The following is a 17,185-nucleotide window of genomic DNA, read 5'->3' as shown; positions in this document are numbered from 1 at the left end:
CAAAATTAAAAAAAAAATCATACAAACACACTTCTTATTAACAATTTTATTAGAACATTTTAAAATATAATTTACACTACATATAAGGCACCTGCAAAAACCAAACATTAAGATCAAATCCCTTCAGCTGAAGTTTCCAATCACCTCAAAATCAACCACAGCTGCATTTCAATGTGAATTAAGGCTGTCACGTGGAAAATGCAGAAATATTGTGCCCCTTTATAGTTAATGGCAACGTAGCAGAGCGATTAGGAACATGTTAAGATCAACATACATCTTGTTTCTGTTTAACTGCTTGCAGAGCATAATTAATGCCTGTGCTCTTTGACCAGCTCCACTTATTGTTCAAAAAGTTGTACATCATTCCGTGAATCAATTTTGTAGAACATCCATCTGCAGGAAAATTTAAAAAAGTAATAAGAGCCACTTAAATAAAGACAAAACTTTTGCCCAGAACTTCAAGCATACTTACATTTCTGAAGCATCGTTTGCAATTCTTGAGGGCTAATGAACTTTTCATGCTGATGAGTTCTTGGAGGTAAAAGTCGCAGTACATACTCTGAGCCAAAGATCCCCAACTGGGACAGCCAAGTACGATTCAATGTAGTCATGAAAATAGATCCTCCAGGCTGACAATGAAAATTATGTGAAATTAAACTGACTAATAAAAGAATGACAAACTTCACGATAGTTTTTGAATCTATCACTTACTTGGAGCATGCCTGTACAAAGTTGCAGGCATATATCTTTGTTCTGAATATGCTCGATAACTTCTGACAAGACTACTGCATCATAGTGTTGACAATTATTTTCTGAATGGTCTTCTATTGTTTCACACACATAACGTGGTCTATGGACCATTTTCTCAGCATGGAGATCAGCTATGGCAATTGATTCTGGACTAGCATCCAAGCCAACCACTTGGGCTCCAAGTCTAGCCAGTGGCTATTAGAACAAATTTACCAAGAGTAAAGAGTTAAGGAATAATACATGGAATAAAAACATATCCTATCTATAAAAAGCTACTGACTAAGATAACAAAAAGAAAATACAGTAGATATCCACATTTTCACTCCCAGATTTTTTAAGCTGCACAACTCATTAAATTCCCTTCCACTAGCTCATATAACTATAATATAGTAGACGTAATATAATTAATGCAACGTAATTCTTCAAGATATCAACTTTAAAAGAGAGAAAATTTCATTTTACAGCAATGGAAACTGCAACGAAGGAATGCAAATCGTAATGCACCTATAATCTTGAGTACAAAATAGGGGTGAGCTATAACAGGTAAAATTAGTCAAATGTAAACTGTGGTAGGAAGAGAATATGTATTGATAGTAATACCAGACCGGTGGAGTTGTCGAATTCTTGTTGGCTGATTGTGGCGATTGCAGTATCAGGTATTTAGGTATTTGCATTCACTACACAAAGACTGGAGTAATGGCATGACTGGGAATTTGAGGGGGTGGCTGGATGAAATGAGTACTGGCTCTCGCTTTAGGAATATTTTTGGGGCAGAAAAAAAGTTATTGGGGATAGGGTTGAATAGACGGAATTTTGTTATGGATACTTGGCTTAAGAAGCGATAAGTAGAAATGGAATGATGCGTCAGGCTCTCTCCACAATAACATATTTTTCTGCCCTGAAAATACCTTGGGTCCTTCCATTTCTAAAGCGAAAGCCAGCAACCATCATCTCCAACCACCTCCTCTAACGCCAGCCATTGCAACCATCTTCAGGTGGTGACAGCAAACATCTGATTCTGCAAAAGCTGAAACAGGACTTACTCTTCTCTTGACTAATGGCTATTTCTCATAATAAGACAGAATAAAACTAAAACCATTATTTTCTAATATTATCTCATATGGTCTTTTAGCCATGTAAACAGCAGCGTCTGAGAGAAAATAGGTTCCAATGGCCCCAACCAAAATTTCCCTTGGCCCTCTCAAGAAAAAACAGATTTTTTTTGGAACAGTACTAGATGTCAAACAAGAACCTCCCAGTGACTACTTGTGATACAGAAAAAGCCTAATCTGCCACTGATTGCTGAACAGAGGTTAAACGCATAGGAGGATCTAGAGGAAGGGGGGGGGGGGGGGGGGGGGGGGGAACGTGCCACTCCAGACCCTTAAAAAATATGCAAGATTTTTAATATGGTCCCATTATCATTGCTTTCCTTTTGTACTACAAGGTATCCTTGTGCCTCCCCAGAAAGAAATCCTAGATCCGCACCTGGTTACAGGCATAGGCAAGGGGTGCCCCCCTCCTCCAGAGTTTCAAAAAATAGGCAAAATTTTTAATTCGGTTATAATCAGTGCATTCGTTTTATTTGAAACGGAGCCTCAGTCATTTAATTTCATATTGATAACTTTTGTATTAAAATAAATAGAATATTTCGTAAAGTAATTGTTGTATCTTGTTTTCAATCTCAAGTATGAGAAGATCGTTTGCCAGTCAGACGTCCCTTGTGCCCCCCCCCCCAGAAAAAATCCTGGATCTGCTCCTGGTTACAGGTTTAAAATTTTCAAGCATATAGCTTATTGTACGATAATTAATTATGAGTATTAATTGATTCTTGAATCAGAAGGATTACATAGCACATAACCTCTTAGCATCAATTAACGTGTTTGGGATACTAATAGAGCTTAAAAAGATAAATATAATCTGAGTCGAAATATATGCTTTCATTTTGCCAATTAAGCATTAAAAGTGTCAAGCCTTCTATCTACCTTCTCTTTGCAGTATCCACAATGATATTAATCCCAAATTGGCATCTTCCCTAGGCTTTCCAGTGTTCTTCCTCTCGCACCATACACAATGCATTTCTAATTTCACACTTTTCATCGCTCACATCGGCATCTTCAAGACCAAAAAACAAGCCATACACTTGATCCAAGGCCAAGACAGCAGGAGGAATGCGAATAATGGAGTGCAACCCCCACTGAATGTTTTTGAGAAATACAGCCTTAAGCAACTGTAGGGAATCCTTTCACAATCACTACACACTCCATAAGCACCCAATCCAAAATTTTCTTGGCTGCGACCTAACTTGAAACATATGAGTTTATTGTCATTCATTACATTCTGTCTTCCTTCATGACTCATTCATTCTTCCTCAAAACATTGATGAAATTAAAATAGAATATTATTTTATAAATGAGTGACATAAATTTTCTACAAAAAATGACTAAAGTTGGTCTACTATTTCTTTAGACAAACCCCAAAGAACATTTCCCAATCTACATCCAATTCAGAGTAATAAGTAGGGCATACTATTGCTAAAAAACTTCAACGAAATACGAACCTCACTCAAGATTCCTCCACCACAGCCCACATCTAAAACTTTTAAACCTTCCAAGGGTTTTCCAGAACCGGCTTTCTTAGGATCTACTTGCCCGGAATTAACAAGACCATCTCTCACAAATGGCACCCTAAAAAATCAAAGGACAAAAAGTTAGAGAAATAGTATCTCAGGAAAAAGTAAACTCGGTGAATTCCAGCGAAACAACTCAATGCGGACCTTAGCTTATTTAGAGAATGCAAGGCTTTGAACTCGCCGTCTTCATCCCACCACTTGTCAGCAAGGTTTCCGAAATTTCGAATTTCATCCTCGTCCACCGTTCTTCCAGGGGCAGGGTTCTTATTTGCAGACTGCGAGGAGCAGTATTTCACCCTTGAAAGAAGAAATTTTGACAAACTGAAAATATTGAGATACTAGAGCTTTTGGAATCACACAATTACTTGTCAATCTATTAAATGATACACTACACGTACCATACCCTTGGAACAGCACCTATACATTTAGATTCGGTGGAACGTCTCACGACCGACTTACAATAAATAATACTGATCCGGAAGCTATGCATGGCAAATACCTAGAGCTGAAGTTTAATGAGAGAGCCAAAAATATCCATTACTCTACGTCTTCATAAATGCAAGACCTTCATCCTCAATAGTAATCCTTAACTTCAATTACAGACATTTTTATGAAAGAGGTGCAAAGCAGTCGGTAAAATACTGCATCATAAGTTCTAAACTAATTCATTACGTACGCTATAAAATACCTTATTTATTGCGACACTGTATTCTTCCAAAGAAATAAAAAGCTTGATATAACTCATTTTACATACTTGTAATATTATATAATGCAGCCGTCGTGTTTATAAATATCTGCCATAAATACAAATAAACATTCATGTGAGAAGGCGTTTTCAATACGTCAATTGTTTTTTTGCAAATCGATTGCTAACCAACGATAGAATCGATAATCGCTGGTAAATGGTTTCTGTCGGACCTAGAAATTTTTTATGGTGCATATGCAGATTAGGCGGATTTAAGATACATATTCGTCGGGTACTCCAAGAATATGTAATTATCCGGGCAGCTGGTAGATTATTGTTATAATTCACGGGGCAGTTGGTTCTATTTCAAACGTTTGTCTTCTTTGAATAGAATCAAGTTACTGTGGTGAGTATGGAAGTTACTGGATGCGTTATCACATTTTGGGTGGACGGTTGTTGCTTTCGTCTACGATTGTGGCCGGTTGCTGTTCATAGGCGCTGTTTAATTGTATTGCCCCCCTGTAATTCAAATCTTTATATTTATGTGAGTATGATATCTCATTTCTTGTTATTTCATTCCAGTTAGTCCTATCACAATATGTGGTCCGGTGGCCCGCAGTGGACGCAATGGGCTCTCAACCCTTCGGCGTATCAAAATGTATCACATGAGCAAAGTAAGTGGGTTGCTTTGTTTAGTGCAATTGAAAAGTGTTTTATAATGTGTCCGTGGTGATTTGCGATGCTGCATTTTTTTCAACTACTATGTATGATGCTTTCAGTTATTCGATTCATTTACATGTAATCAATGGTGATGCTTAAGGTGTGACGGCTAATCAATTGCCTATTTGTTTTCCTATTATTTAAAATATCGTTTTAACAATGATTTTGTTCCCGTAAATAGTTATTTGTATGACCTCTTCATTTTTATAAAAACTACATGTCAGTGTACTTATGATATAGTTGATACTGAATTCTAAGAGAGAATGTTTACTAGAAATCCATGCCATGTCAGAAACCCAAGCTAAGGGTAATTATGCGTAGGACTTAATTACGCTATCGTTAGCGTTACCTTTTGTGAAAAGTTTTAGCCTATGAACTAAACGTGTTATGACCGATTTCTGTACTCATCAGACGTGTGTTATTTATTTGCTTGTAAATGAGATTCATATTATGATTTTTGAGAGTTTCAATCTTTATTCGTGTCTATAATTGGTTGCTTACCTGTATTTGTTTTCCTGAAAATTATTAATTAGGAAAACTGATTTCTTCAATAATGTGAAATAAGCAGAAGCAAAACATTCTCTAGATTCAGCAACACCCGAGAAAGAAATTTCAAAATTATTTCTAATATATCTTTGCTCATCCTATGCATGAATATTTCTGTTTTAACGAAAGGATTAAAGAAATAGTTTTTCATACATGGAAGTATTTTTATGTGAGGAATTGTATCAGGTTACTTGTGGAGGGTCTGCTGAGAAACTTAGGAGTAGTCATTTAATGGAATTTCCAAAATGCTCTTTCAATAGATTATAATCATCTGGTAATGTTTCTTCTTTCTTGTAGATGTCAAAATTGTTTCTGTATTACAACTCTTCCGGATATGCCTTCCATCTCTCCATATTTTCTTCCTTTTAAATCTTAAGGTCTCCATTTTTATCCCTTAGGGACATTCTATTTTTATTCCAGGAAAATGGTTTTCCACTATTTTAAAGACAGCATAGATCTATATTTCCTTCTAGAAGATTGTTTTGTACATGTTCTGAAAAATTAACATCATGTTTCTCAATCTTTGCTCTCTTTAAAGCTAATGTAATTCCACATTATCTTATATCAAGTTTTTCAACTCCCGCAGTTTTCACATTCCCTTACTTTTTCCATGATGGTACCCCTTACATTTGTATCCTAATAGCTTTTAAGCTCAGAATTGTATCATCTATTACCTTTGTATTTTTTCACTTATCTTCCGTTTTTCTCAATCTAATCTTCTACTATTTTTCTATCAGCTGATTCTTGTAATGCTGGCTATTTATGAGCCTCCTTCAATTTTCCTATTGGCTGTACATTCTTCGCTGTTTTCTTTACTTACGTTCTTAAATTTTAGCGGGCAGTATCATCACTTTTTTATGGCTTATAACTGCCCCTGCTTAGCTTTTTCAGCCCTTCATCTTGTTTTTAAATAGGTGTTTTTTTTTTAAATATTCTTTGGTCAAGATCTATAGCCCTGTCTCCCAAGTGATGATAAAAATAGTTATTAGTGACCATCAGGTACCTAATCATGGCATCATTATGATTTTCTATATAATTGGAATGGCCCACCTTTCTCAGGGATACACCAGTGCCACTTCAGAATGCTTTTGCTTATTTTATTAAAAAGTAAACTTGCTTATATTTCAAGTAACCTCAATATCTAGATGTTGACGTACTTTCCACAACCTGGTGATTGCATTTATTGGTTTAAAGTTTTGTTGCGATATTTTTCCAGCATACCTATTTCTCTATCCCGTGATCGTGTTTGTTACTTATTGGAAAAAAAATGTGAATTGTGTCCCATGAGCCACCTACTGCCTTCTAAAATCCTCCATCTCCGGTAAATTCCATGTCACACATTTGGTCTGAAGCCAGTGAGAATCCACTTCCACTCCCAAGAATTTGATTGGCATTTTTCTGCCTCTGGTTCATCTTCACTGGCTGAACAGTTCCTGACTTCAGGATGGTTTAATTGATACTTGGTTAGATACAAAATGTGTGTTCCTCTGTGCCATACCTTGTTGCATCGCCCAACCTCAATGGCGCCAAATTTGAAATTTTTGGCACGCTTGAATTTTTTGAATATTCGTATCTCTGAAATTTCCTTAGTTGAGTATTTACTGTACTCATATGCTGAACTGGCTCTAGGAGTTTAATTGTTTACTACACTTCTATTGATTATCTAAATTCTGCACCCTTGTTTGTGAACATGAGATAATGTAAGATGAGTGGAAGCAATCAAGAAGAGGCAGGATAGGGTGGCACTATTATGATGATATGATTTGGATATCACTGTTTTGCCACCTGAACTCTGTATGTTTACAGAGTCAGTGACTCTAGGTTGATTGGTTGGCATAGTCGCCTAAGGGTTGGCTTTTTACATTTGGCCTGGGTTCAAATCCTTAGGGTCTTTGCAGGAATGAGATTTTTCAGAGGAACGTCAATACTTGCTTGAGTGTTTTTTGGAAGGTGCTTCAAGTACAGCACTAGATCTATTGGATTGGATGTAAAGCCTCGGTCCCCTTTGATTTCTTTCATGAAAGATCTTGTTACAACGTATAGCTACCTGTACCAGTTAACATGTGAATGCACAAATCATTTTGGTGAACAAGAATAAAACGTGTGATTGCGTGAATCAAATAAGAAGATGTTCCATGTTCTATTCGTGCATTTGTACGAGTGGGGTGGCTGCACTATGCATTTAAAATTCATTCTTGAATTCATTTATGTACATACTAGCTGACCTGGCGAACTTCGTACCACCAATAACAATAAATGAACAGTTTAGGTACACCATTTGTAAATAAAGAGTGGTTGTACCGATTTTAATAACTTAGTCCGGAAAAGTGCCCTGCATAAACATGTCACAAACGTGAAAGTGCCCCGATCTACCCTACACATTTGGCTGTGTACTCTTGAGTAAAGTACCTAATGATATACAACAGTTTTTGTTTTGAATCAGGCCCAAGAACAAATAATGCGGACAATTTACCAACACATGAACATAGCACATATATTTAACCTTACGAAAAACATGAGTTTTCTAGATTCAGACCACATGCACTCACCTTATGATTTATTAATTGTCATGGCGAATGCAGCACAAGTCGGAAATCAAATTTCTTTAAACTCAAAGGGCATATCGGTTGGGATAATGGTAAACCTCAGAATGAGAACTTTCTCATCTGTGAATTTTTCTTTGAGCATAAACGCGTGAATCACTTCGATTATAAGTTTTTTCCACCAAGCATGTTTCATTGCATACTTTTAGTTGGTTTAGGATTGGAAGCATCATGACCACCGAGCCAACCTTCAGCAGTAAATTGTGGGGTGGTAAGCCAGGCACAGCCGAGAAGTTTAAAAATTCAGATGATAGTTGTTGATGACTTGTCTTCGTTTTTTACATGGTCAACATAATTGAGTGAATCCAGAGTACCAATGATTTGATTCTGAATTGCGAAGGTTAAGTGATCCACGTCTGCGTTCTTAGCCGCCAGAATTGCTCACCCATTTTTGTTTTTTGTGGTTATCAATCACATTCAGAAATACTTAGCTGATGATATTATCTTTTGATGAAATGAAATTGAAAAAATTCCGAGGAAATAAAATCGATCTGCTTGATTCGTCGACAGGATACGATCATTGACGGTAGTCAGCAATTGTTCGGAGATTTGTTTACTCACACGGTAGTGACGTGTTTGTTGACGACTCAACTCGAGGTGGGCTTAGCGCAAATATAATGATTTGAGTATTATTTATGTATTTTTAATGTGTTTTAACATTAAAAATTTTTAAAATATTGTTACGAAGCTCTATCTTAAAATCAGAAAAATAAATCATCTAGTTTTGACTGACTTGATGGCCTTTGCAGTATTACTAACTCCTAAAAAATACCCCTAACAATAAGTCAAGGTTATTTTTTGTGAAATTTTGCCATTTTTCATGTTTATTCTGTTATCTGGGGCTGATACGAATCCAAAAAACCAAATATCATTAAAATTGATATAGTTGCTCTTGAGTTATAAATGGTGTAACTTACACGATTTTTGACTTTCTTTTATATATATATGTATAGATTTTGACTCGTGTTCATTAATGCATCCTGTAATCAGGCCTTAGAATAGACCTCTACTGATACTGGGTCTCTCTCCATCCTTTCTTCCTTACCCTTCCTTCATGACAAAAATTACATTGGCTATTGGCTGCCTTCTCCTAGTAATAGGAGTGTGCAAGCTACTCAAAAGTCAAGCCGTAGTTGAAAAAAACATGAGTGTTCAAAAACAACTTGAGTTGAGTCATTAGGATAGTAGAAGTAAAAGGATTGTTCAAAACTAGAGTATATAATTTCACAGAAGTGCCACGTATGGTTGGGAATCTCTTCAAACATCTTGCCACATAGTTTTTAGTGGGTATGTATTTTTTGGGTAATTTAGTAATGACATAGTTTTTCCTTTAGTTGCATTGGTGGCAGTCATGTATTGCCTTGAATCAGATTAGATTAAAGAGTTCAGTTCTCACTTTCATTAAAATATATTACTGAAGTATGAACTTCCCTGGAAACACTAGTTTTATGAATGATCAGCTCAATCTTTGTAGTTGATCTTTTTATGTTCTTATATGAACCAAAGAAATTACCTGATTAAAAAAAAATTAGGGACTTGAATATTCCAATAAGCAAAATGATCAGCTACATGCTACTTTTGCTGATGTAAGAAATGCAGCTGCTGGTCCTTATTTTATGGGCTTTTAGCTTTATAAAATCTCCCTGCGGATGCCCAAGAATAAGGCTGTATTTGTGGGGCATTTGATCACATACTTATTATCAAAAATGTTTTACTCGGTACCAGAATTTCTCAATGGTTACTGATTTATTTTATGTGCTTTTTGTCCATTGTATGAATTGATATGACTGTATCCTGTGTTTTCTTTTTATTATTTTCTTTCTTTTATTGTAATTATGCTTGTAATTTGATGTGTCTTAAATATCAAGTGTAGCATCTGTTACAGCTTGATCTTAGGCAAATATTAGTAATATCTCAATTCAATTCTTCGTTAAAACTTTCGCGGGTACTCATCATGTTTGATAATGACTTTTAGGCTATGTCGCCGCGTCAATTCTTGGGTGGCCCCAATGTTTACCGATCGATGCTGGTCGCTTTCAAGGGATTCGCAAGGGTCGCACAAGGGATTCAGAATCCCTTGAGAAAGCGACCAGCATCGGTCGGGAAACATTGGGGCCATCCAAGAATTGACACAGCGACATAGCTCAATAGTTTTTATTCAACATCTAAATGCAAGTTTAAAAAAATCAATGGTTTACAAATGTCTAACAAATACCATCCCATACTACAACATATATCACTCATCTCCTTAATTTTGTCTTTCAGTTGACTGGGCTGCATTAGCGCAACAATGGATAAAGATGAAGGAATCCCATTCTGTTCCTCCCCCAGTCCAGCTCCAAGCTCCTCCCCCTCCCCCGCCTCCTCCACCCCCACTGCCCCCTCAGCAACAGCGATCGCAGGAGGGGGCAAAGACAAAGGATGTCACGCCAAGGGATGCGGAAGAAGGCGGGGAAGCTCCAATGGAAATGGATGCTAAGGAAGAGGAGGAGGACATTACTGCAGGGGTAACTGTTGCCTCTGCAGCATCAGTGAATCCTCCTGTCACCTCTGCTCCTCCACCAGGTATGACAATGATACCAGTATTAATGAAAATTAATATAACTCTTGATCAATTAGTATTACATCTATCTTTTAATTCTGATTCATTGTTGGTCAGATAATTAAATATATATAACTTTTGTTGATAATGTTATTGGAGAAATGTGGAAAATCAATCATAGAACCTTAGTGTATGAAGCATACTTTATATACAGTGAGTCCTCGTTTAACGTTGTTGATTCGTTCCTGAAAAAGTCGACGTTAAGCGAAACAACGTTAAACGATGCAGTGTTTCCCATAAGAAACAATGTAAAAAATTTTAATTGGTTCCTAGCCACGTTCCTAACAATTCATTTCTTCGTGAAGAATCCAGAATTTCCCGGGCGAGAATCCAAGGAGGCCAATTATCGGAGCCGTAACTTTAAGCAGACTTTGTGACCAATCGGGAGACACCTGAATCAGGCCAAAACGAAAAAAATCTGAATCTGACACTCGGAAGCACGAGGATGATGGGCGTGTCAATTTTCGTGATGATATGAATTCTTTAACCCGGCGGAAATCGCGAGTAACATTCATTACCGATTATTCACTTCAGCATGATAACGATTCATTCGAAACGAAAGGAATTTTCATAACGAAAAGGTTGGGAAGAAGGCATTATTAAATGAAATATAAAAACTAAAAAGAAAGTATTTTAATGGCGAAACATCGATATTTTCAGTAACAGAAGAAATTTTAATTGTAAAAACTCGACCTGCAAACCTAAAACTCGACCGATCTCTCCAGCAGTTGCACCTTCTTCAATTCTTTTAATAATACCAAGTTTTTGTTCTAATATCGCCGTTTTTTCTTCACGTCTGAAGAACCGCCAGGATAGCCACTCTTCTTCGTGGACATTTTTTTCGGTTGGCATCAGAAAATAAACGGATAATGGGTAAATGAGGCGATAATTATTCGCTCAGACGCATATTTAACATACGCTACCCACACCAACCTTTTCTGTCGAGCGAAAATTACCAATCGCATTAATATAGTAATATTTACTATACATCAGATGCGCTTGCGTCCTATTCGCCATTCATTTTTTTTTCGCCGCGCATAATTTGAACAACGTTATCGCGAAGCAATAACGACGTTAAATGATCAAGGGTTTCAATTTTTGGACAACGTTATCGTGAAACAACGTTAAACGGGACGACGTTAAACGAGGACACACTGTACTTAATTTTATATAATATGTACAGACTGTCCCAAGGGTCGTATGTCATTTTTGACCTGTAATTTTAGTAATTTTGCAAAGAGCAATATTCGTGAAAATTGGCAAACTTATAGGGATAGGTCCTAAGTTTTGTTGAGTATAAGCAAAATTTTACAATTTTGACCTTTTGATCTCACAAAGTGGGTCCAAACAAAAAATTTGAATTTGCCTTATGGGGTTTCAATGTTTAAAAAATCGAGATGGAAAAAAGTCTGAATTTCATTGACCAATATGTCAATTCATAAGTTTTCGTACATGAGAAACCCGAAAATAACACTTTTATTTACGAAAATTCAACCATTGACCCAGTAAGGTCAATGTCATAAGGGTGGCAAAAGGAATAGCATACCAACAAAGGTGTCGATCCATGGGTTTTATAGGGTGCCCAAGTCATTGGTATTGTCCAAATACCCGTATTATTCGCTAATTGACCTCCGAGGGTCACAGTGGGGGTCAAAGGTCATAGAGTTAAAAGTCGGGCCATTGTGAAAACCAAGGTGTCAAACCATAGGTTTTGAAGGGTGCCAAAGTTGGTTAGGCAGTTCATAGATCCGTATTGTTGATTTTTTGACCTCCGAGGGTCACAATGGGGGTCAAAGGCCATAGAGTTAAACGTCGGGCCATCATGACAACCAAGGTGTCAAACCATAGGTTTTTAAGGGTGCCAATGTTGGTTTTTCAGTTCATAGATCCATATTGTTGATTATTTGATCTCCAAGGGTCACAATGGGGGTCAAAGGTCATAGAGTTAAACGTCGGGCCAATATGACAACCAAGGTGTCAAACGATAGGTTTTAAAGGGTGCCCAAGTCAGTTTTGCAGTTTGTAAATCCTTATTGTCGATTTTTTTTACCAGCAAGGGACCTAATGGGGGTCAAAGGTCATAGAGGTATGTTTTGAAATAATAGGAAACCTAATGCCCCCAACCAAAGGTTTTGAAGAGTGACGAAGTGAGTGGCGTAGTACACATATCCACTGTGTTTTCGGACAAGCCTACCTTGCCCTCTTAGTTTCACGCCGTTGTTGATTATTTATTTCCCTAGACATCCTTTTGCCCGACTCTTGTGTCCATATTCTTCCTCTAATTCTCTCTTCAAAGAGGGTCCTAAGGAGGTCAAATGCCACATAGGACTTTCTCGATAACTACGCTGAAATCCCATTGGTTTTAAAGATTACCAAGCAAATGGCAATACCCATTTATGCCGCTTTTCATTTATTAGACCTCCATTGGCAATGCTCAAGTTAATGGTTGTGATTTTCTCCCATGAAAGTCCTAAAAATATGTTAAATAAGTAGTTTAGAAAAATTCCCAGTTTGACTGTAAAGACCGCAGTTCCCCTGTCCCTTGTCCTGCAAACATTACCGGCAGCAAATTTATCAGGACCTCACTTCACATTGAAACTTGCAAATTGGTTGGGTATGTCTCTGCTTTGATGAGATTGTTGAACACCAAACAATCTCATCAAAGCAGAGACATGCAGTGGTGGATTCGTCTTGGCATCTCCATTAAGATGCATTTGCCGCTGCGAATTATTGTCCGCGCAGCGTGTACTGGACAATTCCAGGTGTGCATTATAACGAACTTTAAATATTCTAAACTTGAAGCCCTCGAAAGTGTAATGTTGCAGGAAATTCGAGAAGAAGGGTATGGCAATCGAAACCATTTCTACAATTGGATGGTTGACAAGCACAATGAACACTCCATCTTCACATTTCAGTTTATTATCCTATTAATTTTGTCGTTTAATGATATTTCTCTTCAATCGTCAAATTTTTATCACATTGAATGATGCAGTCAAAATAAAAGCTGGATTCATCCATTTCTTTTATGTTTTGCCTTATGGTTTCGGACGTAGCCAATATCTTTTTAAACGGAGTTTTGTCTTTCACTTTGGGCAGCATATCAAAAGAATGTTTAGCGAAATAAATAATCAACTGCGGCGTGAAAATAAGAGGGCATGGGAGGCCTGTCGGAAAAGAATGCGAGGAAATGGAAAAATTTTGGAAGGAAGGAGGGGTAAGTGCGTTGCATATTTTTCCTACGACCTTTGACCCCCATTATGATTTTCGGAGGTCAAAAAAATCTGTTATATGGATCTATGAACTGAAAAACCGACATTGGCACCCTTTGACACCCATGGTTTGACACCTTGGTTGTCATGATGGCTCGATGTTTGACTCTATGACCTTTGACCACCAGTGTGACCCTCGGAGGTCAATTAGTGAATAATACATGTATTTGGACAAAACCAATGACTTGGGCACCCTATAAAACCCATGGATCGACACCTTTGTTGGTATGCTATTCCTTTTGCCACCCTTATGACATTGACGTTGACCTTACTGGGTCAACGGATGAATTTTCGTAAATAATAGTGTTATTTTCGGGTTTCTCATGTACGTAAACTTAAGAATTGACATATTGGTCAATGAAATTCGGACTTTTTTCCATCTCGATTTTTTTAACATTGAAACCCCATAAGGCAAATTCAAATTTTTGGTTTGGACCCACTTTGTGAGGTCGAAAGGTCAAAATTGTAAAATTTTGCGTACACTCAACAAAACTTAGGACCTTTCCCCATAAGTTTGCCAATTTTCACGAAAATTCTCTTTGCAAAGTTACTAAAATTACAGGTCAAAAATGACACACGACCCTTGGGACAGTCTGTATAGATTTTTCCTATTGTGTAATTCATGTTTGGGGCTTCATACCATGTTAGATAATGTGGGTTGAATATTATTTCTATCAAGGAAAAAGCTACTGTTAATGAAAATTCTACACCTATTATGTGCCATATATTATTACTTTATTATGTGCCATGGTTTCAAAGTTAGTGTGTCATTATCAAGGTACACATTAATTTTATAACCATGGTAATAAAATTAAGTACATACATGAATGGTATTGATCAAGTGAATTTTCATTTCCTACCTTTTGGTTCCACCGAAGGAAGCACCAAAAAATGAAAATGCAACAATTTATGCTTCGTAATTTTAGTAAGCTTGGCTGATAAATCGATTTGTTGTAGTTGGGAGTCGATAAGGCATATTAGGTGCACAACTAAGTTCCTGCTGTTTGTCAATAGATGGCTTTACCAGTGATTGCTTGTCGATTTTGACATGTAGGAAATATGAATCGAGCTTATACATTTGGTAAACAAACAGCTTGACCACAATGGTGAGTTTGTTTTGGCATCATATCCTTATTTTTGCATGTCTATGTCCGAGTTTGTGCCAAGAAACCATTGTTTGTGGATGGGTTGATTTTTTTCTTTTATACGAAGAAAACGGTGGCTGAAGTTCATGGAGAGCTCCAAAAACTTAATGGAGAAGCTGCTTTAAGTGAAACAACGTGCTGTGATTGTTGTTGCTTCAAAGATGGTCATTTCAATGTTGATGACTGTCTATGTGAAGGAAGAACAAAAACCTTAGAAGAAGCTGAATTTGGAAGCTTTGCTTGAGGAAGATCCATGCCAAACTCAAGAAGAGCTTGCTTACACATGAGAAGTTACCCACCAAGCCATTTCCAAGCAATTACATGTGCCAGGAATATGCAAAAGCAAGGAACTTGGATTCCTTATGATTCGACAAAGTAGTTCTGCAACATGAAGTCTTAACCTACCCACTATATTACCCAGCTATTGCATGTCCGATTATTAATTGTTCCATTCAATGGTTTATGGTCTGGCTGAATAGCAGTTGCACTCACATGAAGACATCAAAAAGTGGCTTGATTCGTGGATTGCCTCAAAAGGTGAACATTCTTACCTTTATGGTATTCAAGCTCTGCCACAATGAAGGAGAAAAGTTGTAGCTAGCAATGGTAAATACTTTGAATGATTTATTTATAGCCATTTTTCACGATAAAGTTGTATTTTCATTGAAAGAACAGCAAGAACTTAGTGCGCTCCTAACATACCGTATTCCTCCGAACATAGTCCCCCTCTGAATATAGTCCCCCACCCCTAATTTTGAGGCTTCAGTTCCGGGAAAATTTTTAAAAATGCAACTGAATGTATTTTTGGAAAAAAAGGGGGGATTATATTCAGACAAATACAGTATATGGTGGGATTATTTCCTAAAACAGTGGAAATCCACCATTGTGGTCTATGTCAACAGCAGTTTTTTTTGGTCTATTTTAGATGGCAGTGGTACTTGGGGAAGTTGGAACAACTGGCAGCAGCCGCAGCCTTGGGGTCCCGGATGGCATGGCCCAGGGGTTGGGGGTGCCGCAGCTACGTGGACAGGGCCTCCGGCACATCCTCCGCCCAGCCACCCACATCCCCACGTTGCCCCACCAGCAGCTGGCAAGGATCCTCCTGGGGTGTCGGTTGGCGTGCCGCCACCCACTCATGCCATGGGTGCACATTTTCCTTTCCCGTCTCACAATACTGCTGCGCCCATCTATGGGGAGCACAACCATCCGCCTTCCTTTGATTACAATCATGGTGCTGAGGGAGTGGATCATTTTGGACAGGTTGGTATTTAGGATGTCCTCAGGCATGGAAATTATTTGTGAAGTTCGTGGAAATGTTTGTGTGTAAGTTTTCCAGCTTAACTTTCTGGAACCACGGTATAGGGAAATAAAAGTCGCTTTTATGTTCTATCCTGAACATTTATTGACACCGACCGTGGTTTCGATGCTACTATGTCAAAATAAAGGTAATGTTATGTAGCAATCTCTCTGTGATGATTGGAGAGAAACAATGGAGTTGAAAAATAATGGACAATAATTCTTGTTGATTACACGGAGCAAAGAATAGAGGAGTATTGTAATGGAAAGAGGCGTTTAGGCGTACGTGTCATCGATTGGTTTTTGGCCCATTATTTTTCTTTGTTTGATTGGAAATGCTAAACTAAAAATTTGAGTAATATTTGCTATTTTTTTCATATTCTGTAGAAATTTTGAAACTGAGATTGAATAAGTTGACTCAACTTTATTCTGTGTTGATTGTTTCGTATATGTTGTTGCCTATACATTTCAATACGCACTTCAATTTTGGAGAAGATTGACATTCATATTTATTGTACAATTATGGGCGTACGTTTGATGTCTAATTTGTATTTTATATTGATTTTATCAGTCATCATTTTTATTTATCTCTGTGTAAATTGTTACAATGTTTATACCACTATTTAAAGGTGGGCTTTTGGGGTCCTGGAGAAACTGGAGCAGACATGGGCCCTTCGCCATTTATTCGTCACAATCGTCATGGTGATTGGAGGGGAAATAGAGGGCAGCAAGGCATGCAAGGACGGGCTTATCATGACCATCAGGGGCGTCATGGTCCATCCGAGCACTCTGATGAAGAAGAAGATCAGTCTGGTGGCACTGTTTTAGGCAAGTGCCCTAGATTTTTATCATTCCTTGTCAAGTATAATTAATATGAAAGTGTTCTACCAATGAAGGTAGGTTTACATGTAACATTTTAATTATCACCACAGCCTGC

General features: G+C 37.5%; 2 protein-coding genes across 5 annotated transcripts in view; one reads left to right on the top strand and one right to left on the bottom strand.

Annotated features, from left to right (window-relative positions):
- Nucleotides 1-31: 31 nt before the first annotated feature.
- LOC124166008 (ubiquinone biosynthesis O-methyltransferase) lies at nucleotides 32-4,221 on the bottom strand. Of its 4 annotated transcripts, none has more exons than XM_046543586.1 (7): nucleotides 4,137-4,221; nucleotides 3,781-3,887; nucleotides 3,527-3,703; nucleotides 3,311-3,437; nucleotides 712-945; nucleotides 473-629; nucleotides 32-393 (listed from the first exon to the last, which is right to left on the bottom strand). In XM_046543586.1, the coding sequence occupies exons 2-7, from the start codon at nucleotides 3,870-3,872 to the stop codon at nucleotides 266-268; spliced, it is 915 nt and encodes a 304-aa protein (XP_046399542.1). In that variant the 5' UTR covers nucleotides 3,873-3,887; nucleotides 4,137-4,221; the 3' UTR covers nucleotides 32-265. The 4 variants fall into 4 exon arrangements, with proteins under 4 accessions (XP_046399542.1, XP_046399544.1, XP_046399541.1 ...); XM_046543588.1 differs by having other exon boundaries at nucleotides 3,527-3,679; XM_046543585.1 differs by having other exon boundaries at nucleotides 4,071-4,188.
- A 92-nt stretch (nucleotides 4,222-4,313) lies between these two features.
- Nucleotides 4,314-17,185, top strand: part of LOC124166007 (arginine/serine-rich protein PNISR-like) — a 32,467-nt gene continuing 19,595 nt past the window's right edge. The window contains exons 1-5 of the mRNA XM_046543584.1: nucleotides 4,314-4,473; nucleotides 4,650-4,741; nucleotides 10,202-10,501; nucleotides 15,878-16,212; nucleotides 16,878-17,076. Coding sequence (XP_046399540.1) covers nucleotides 4,666-4,741; nucleotides 10,202-10,501; nucleotides 15,878-16,212; nucleotides 16,878-17,076 — 910 coding nt within the window. The 5' untranslated portion in view covers nucleotides 4,314-4,473; nucleotides 4,650-4,665. The remainder of the gene's footprint in view (nucleotides 4,474-4,649; nucleotides 4,742-10,201; nucleotides 10,502-15,877; nucleotides 16,213-16,877; nucleotides 17,077-17,185) is intronic.

This window comes from Ischnura elegans, chromosome 9, assembly GCF_921293095.1.
Source record: "Ischnura elegans chromosome 9, ioIscEleg1.1, whole genome shotgun sequence".
NCBI classification, from domain to species: Eukaryota; Metazoa; Arthropoda; class Insecta; order Odonata; family Coenagrionidae; genus Ischnura; species Ischnura elegans.
The sequence above is the reverse complement of the archived record's forward strand: the minus strand, read 5'-3'. Positions and strand labels throughout refer to the sequence as shown.

Bases quoted from the DNA above. Each gene is read 5' to 3' on its own strand.
- LOC124166008 (XM_046543586.1), bottom strand. From the start codon at position 3,872: ATGCATAGCTTCCGGATCAGTATTATTTATTGTAAGTCGGTCGTGAGA. The intron at 3,438-3,526 runs GTCCGCATTGAG...TTGATTTTTTAG, and splicing joins CATTCTCTAAATAAGCTAAG to GGTGCCATTTGTGAGAGATG. The intron at 394-472 runs GTAAGTATGCTT...ATTTTCCTGCAG, and splicing joins GCAAACGATGCTTCAGAAAT to ATGGATGTTCTACAAAATTG.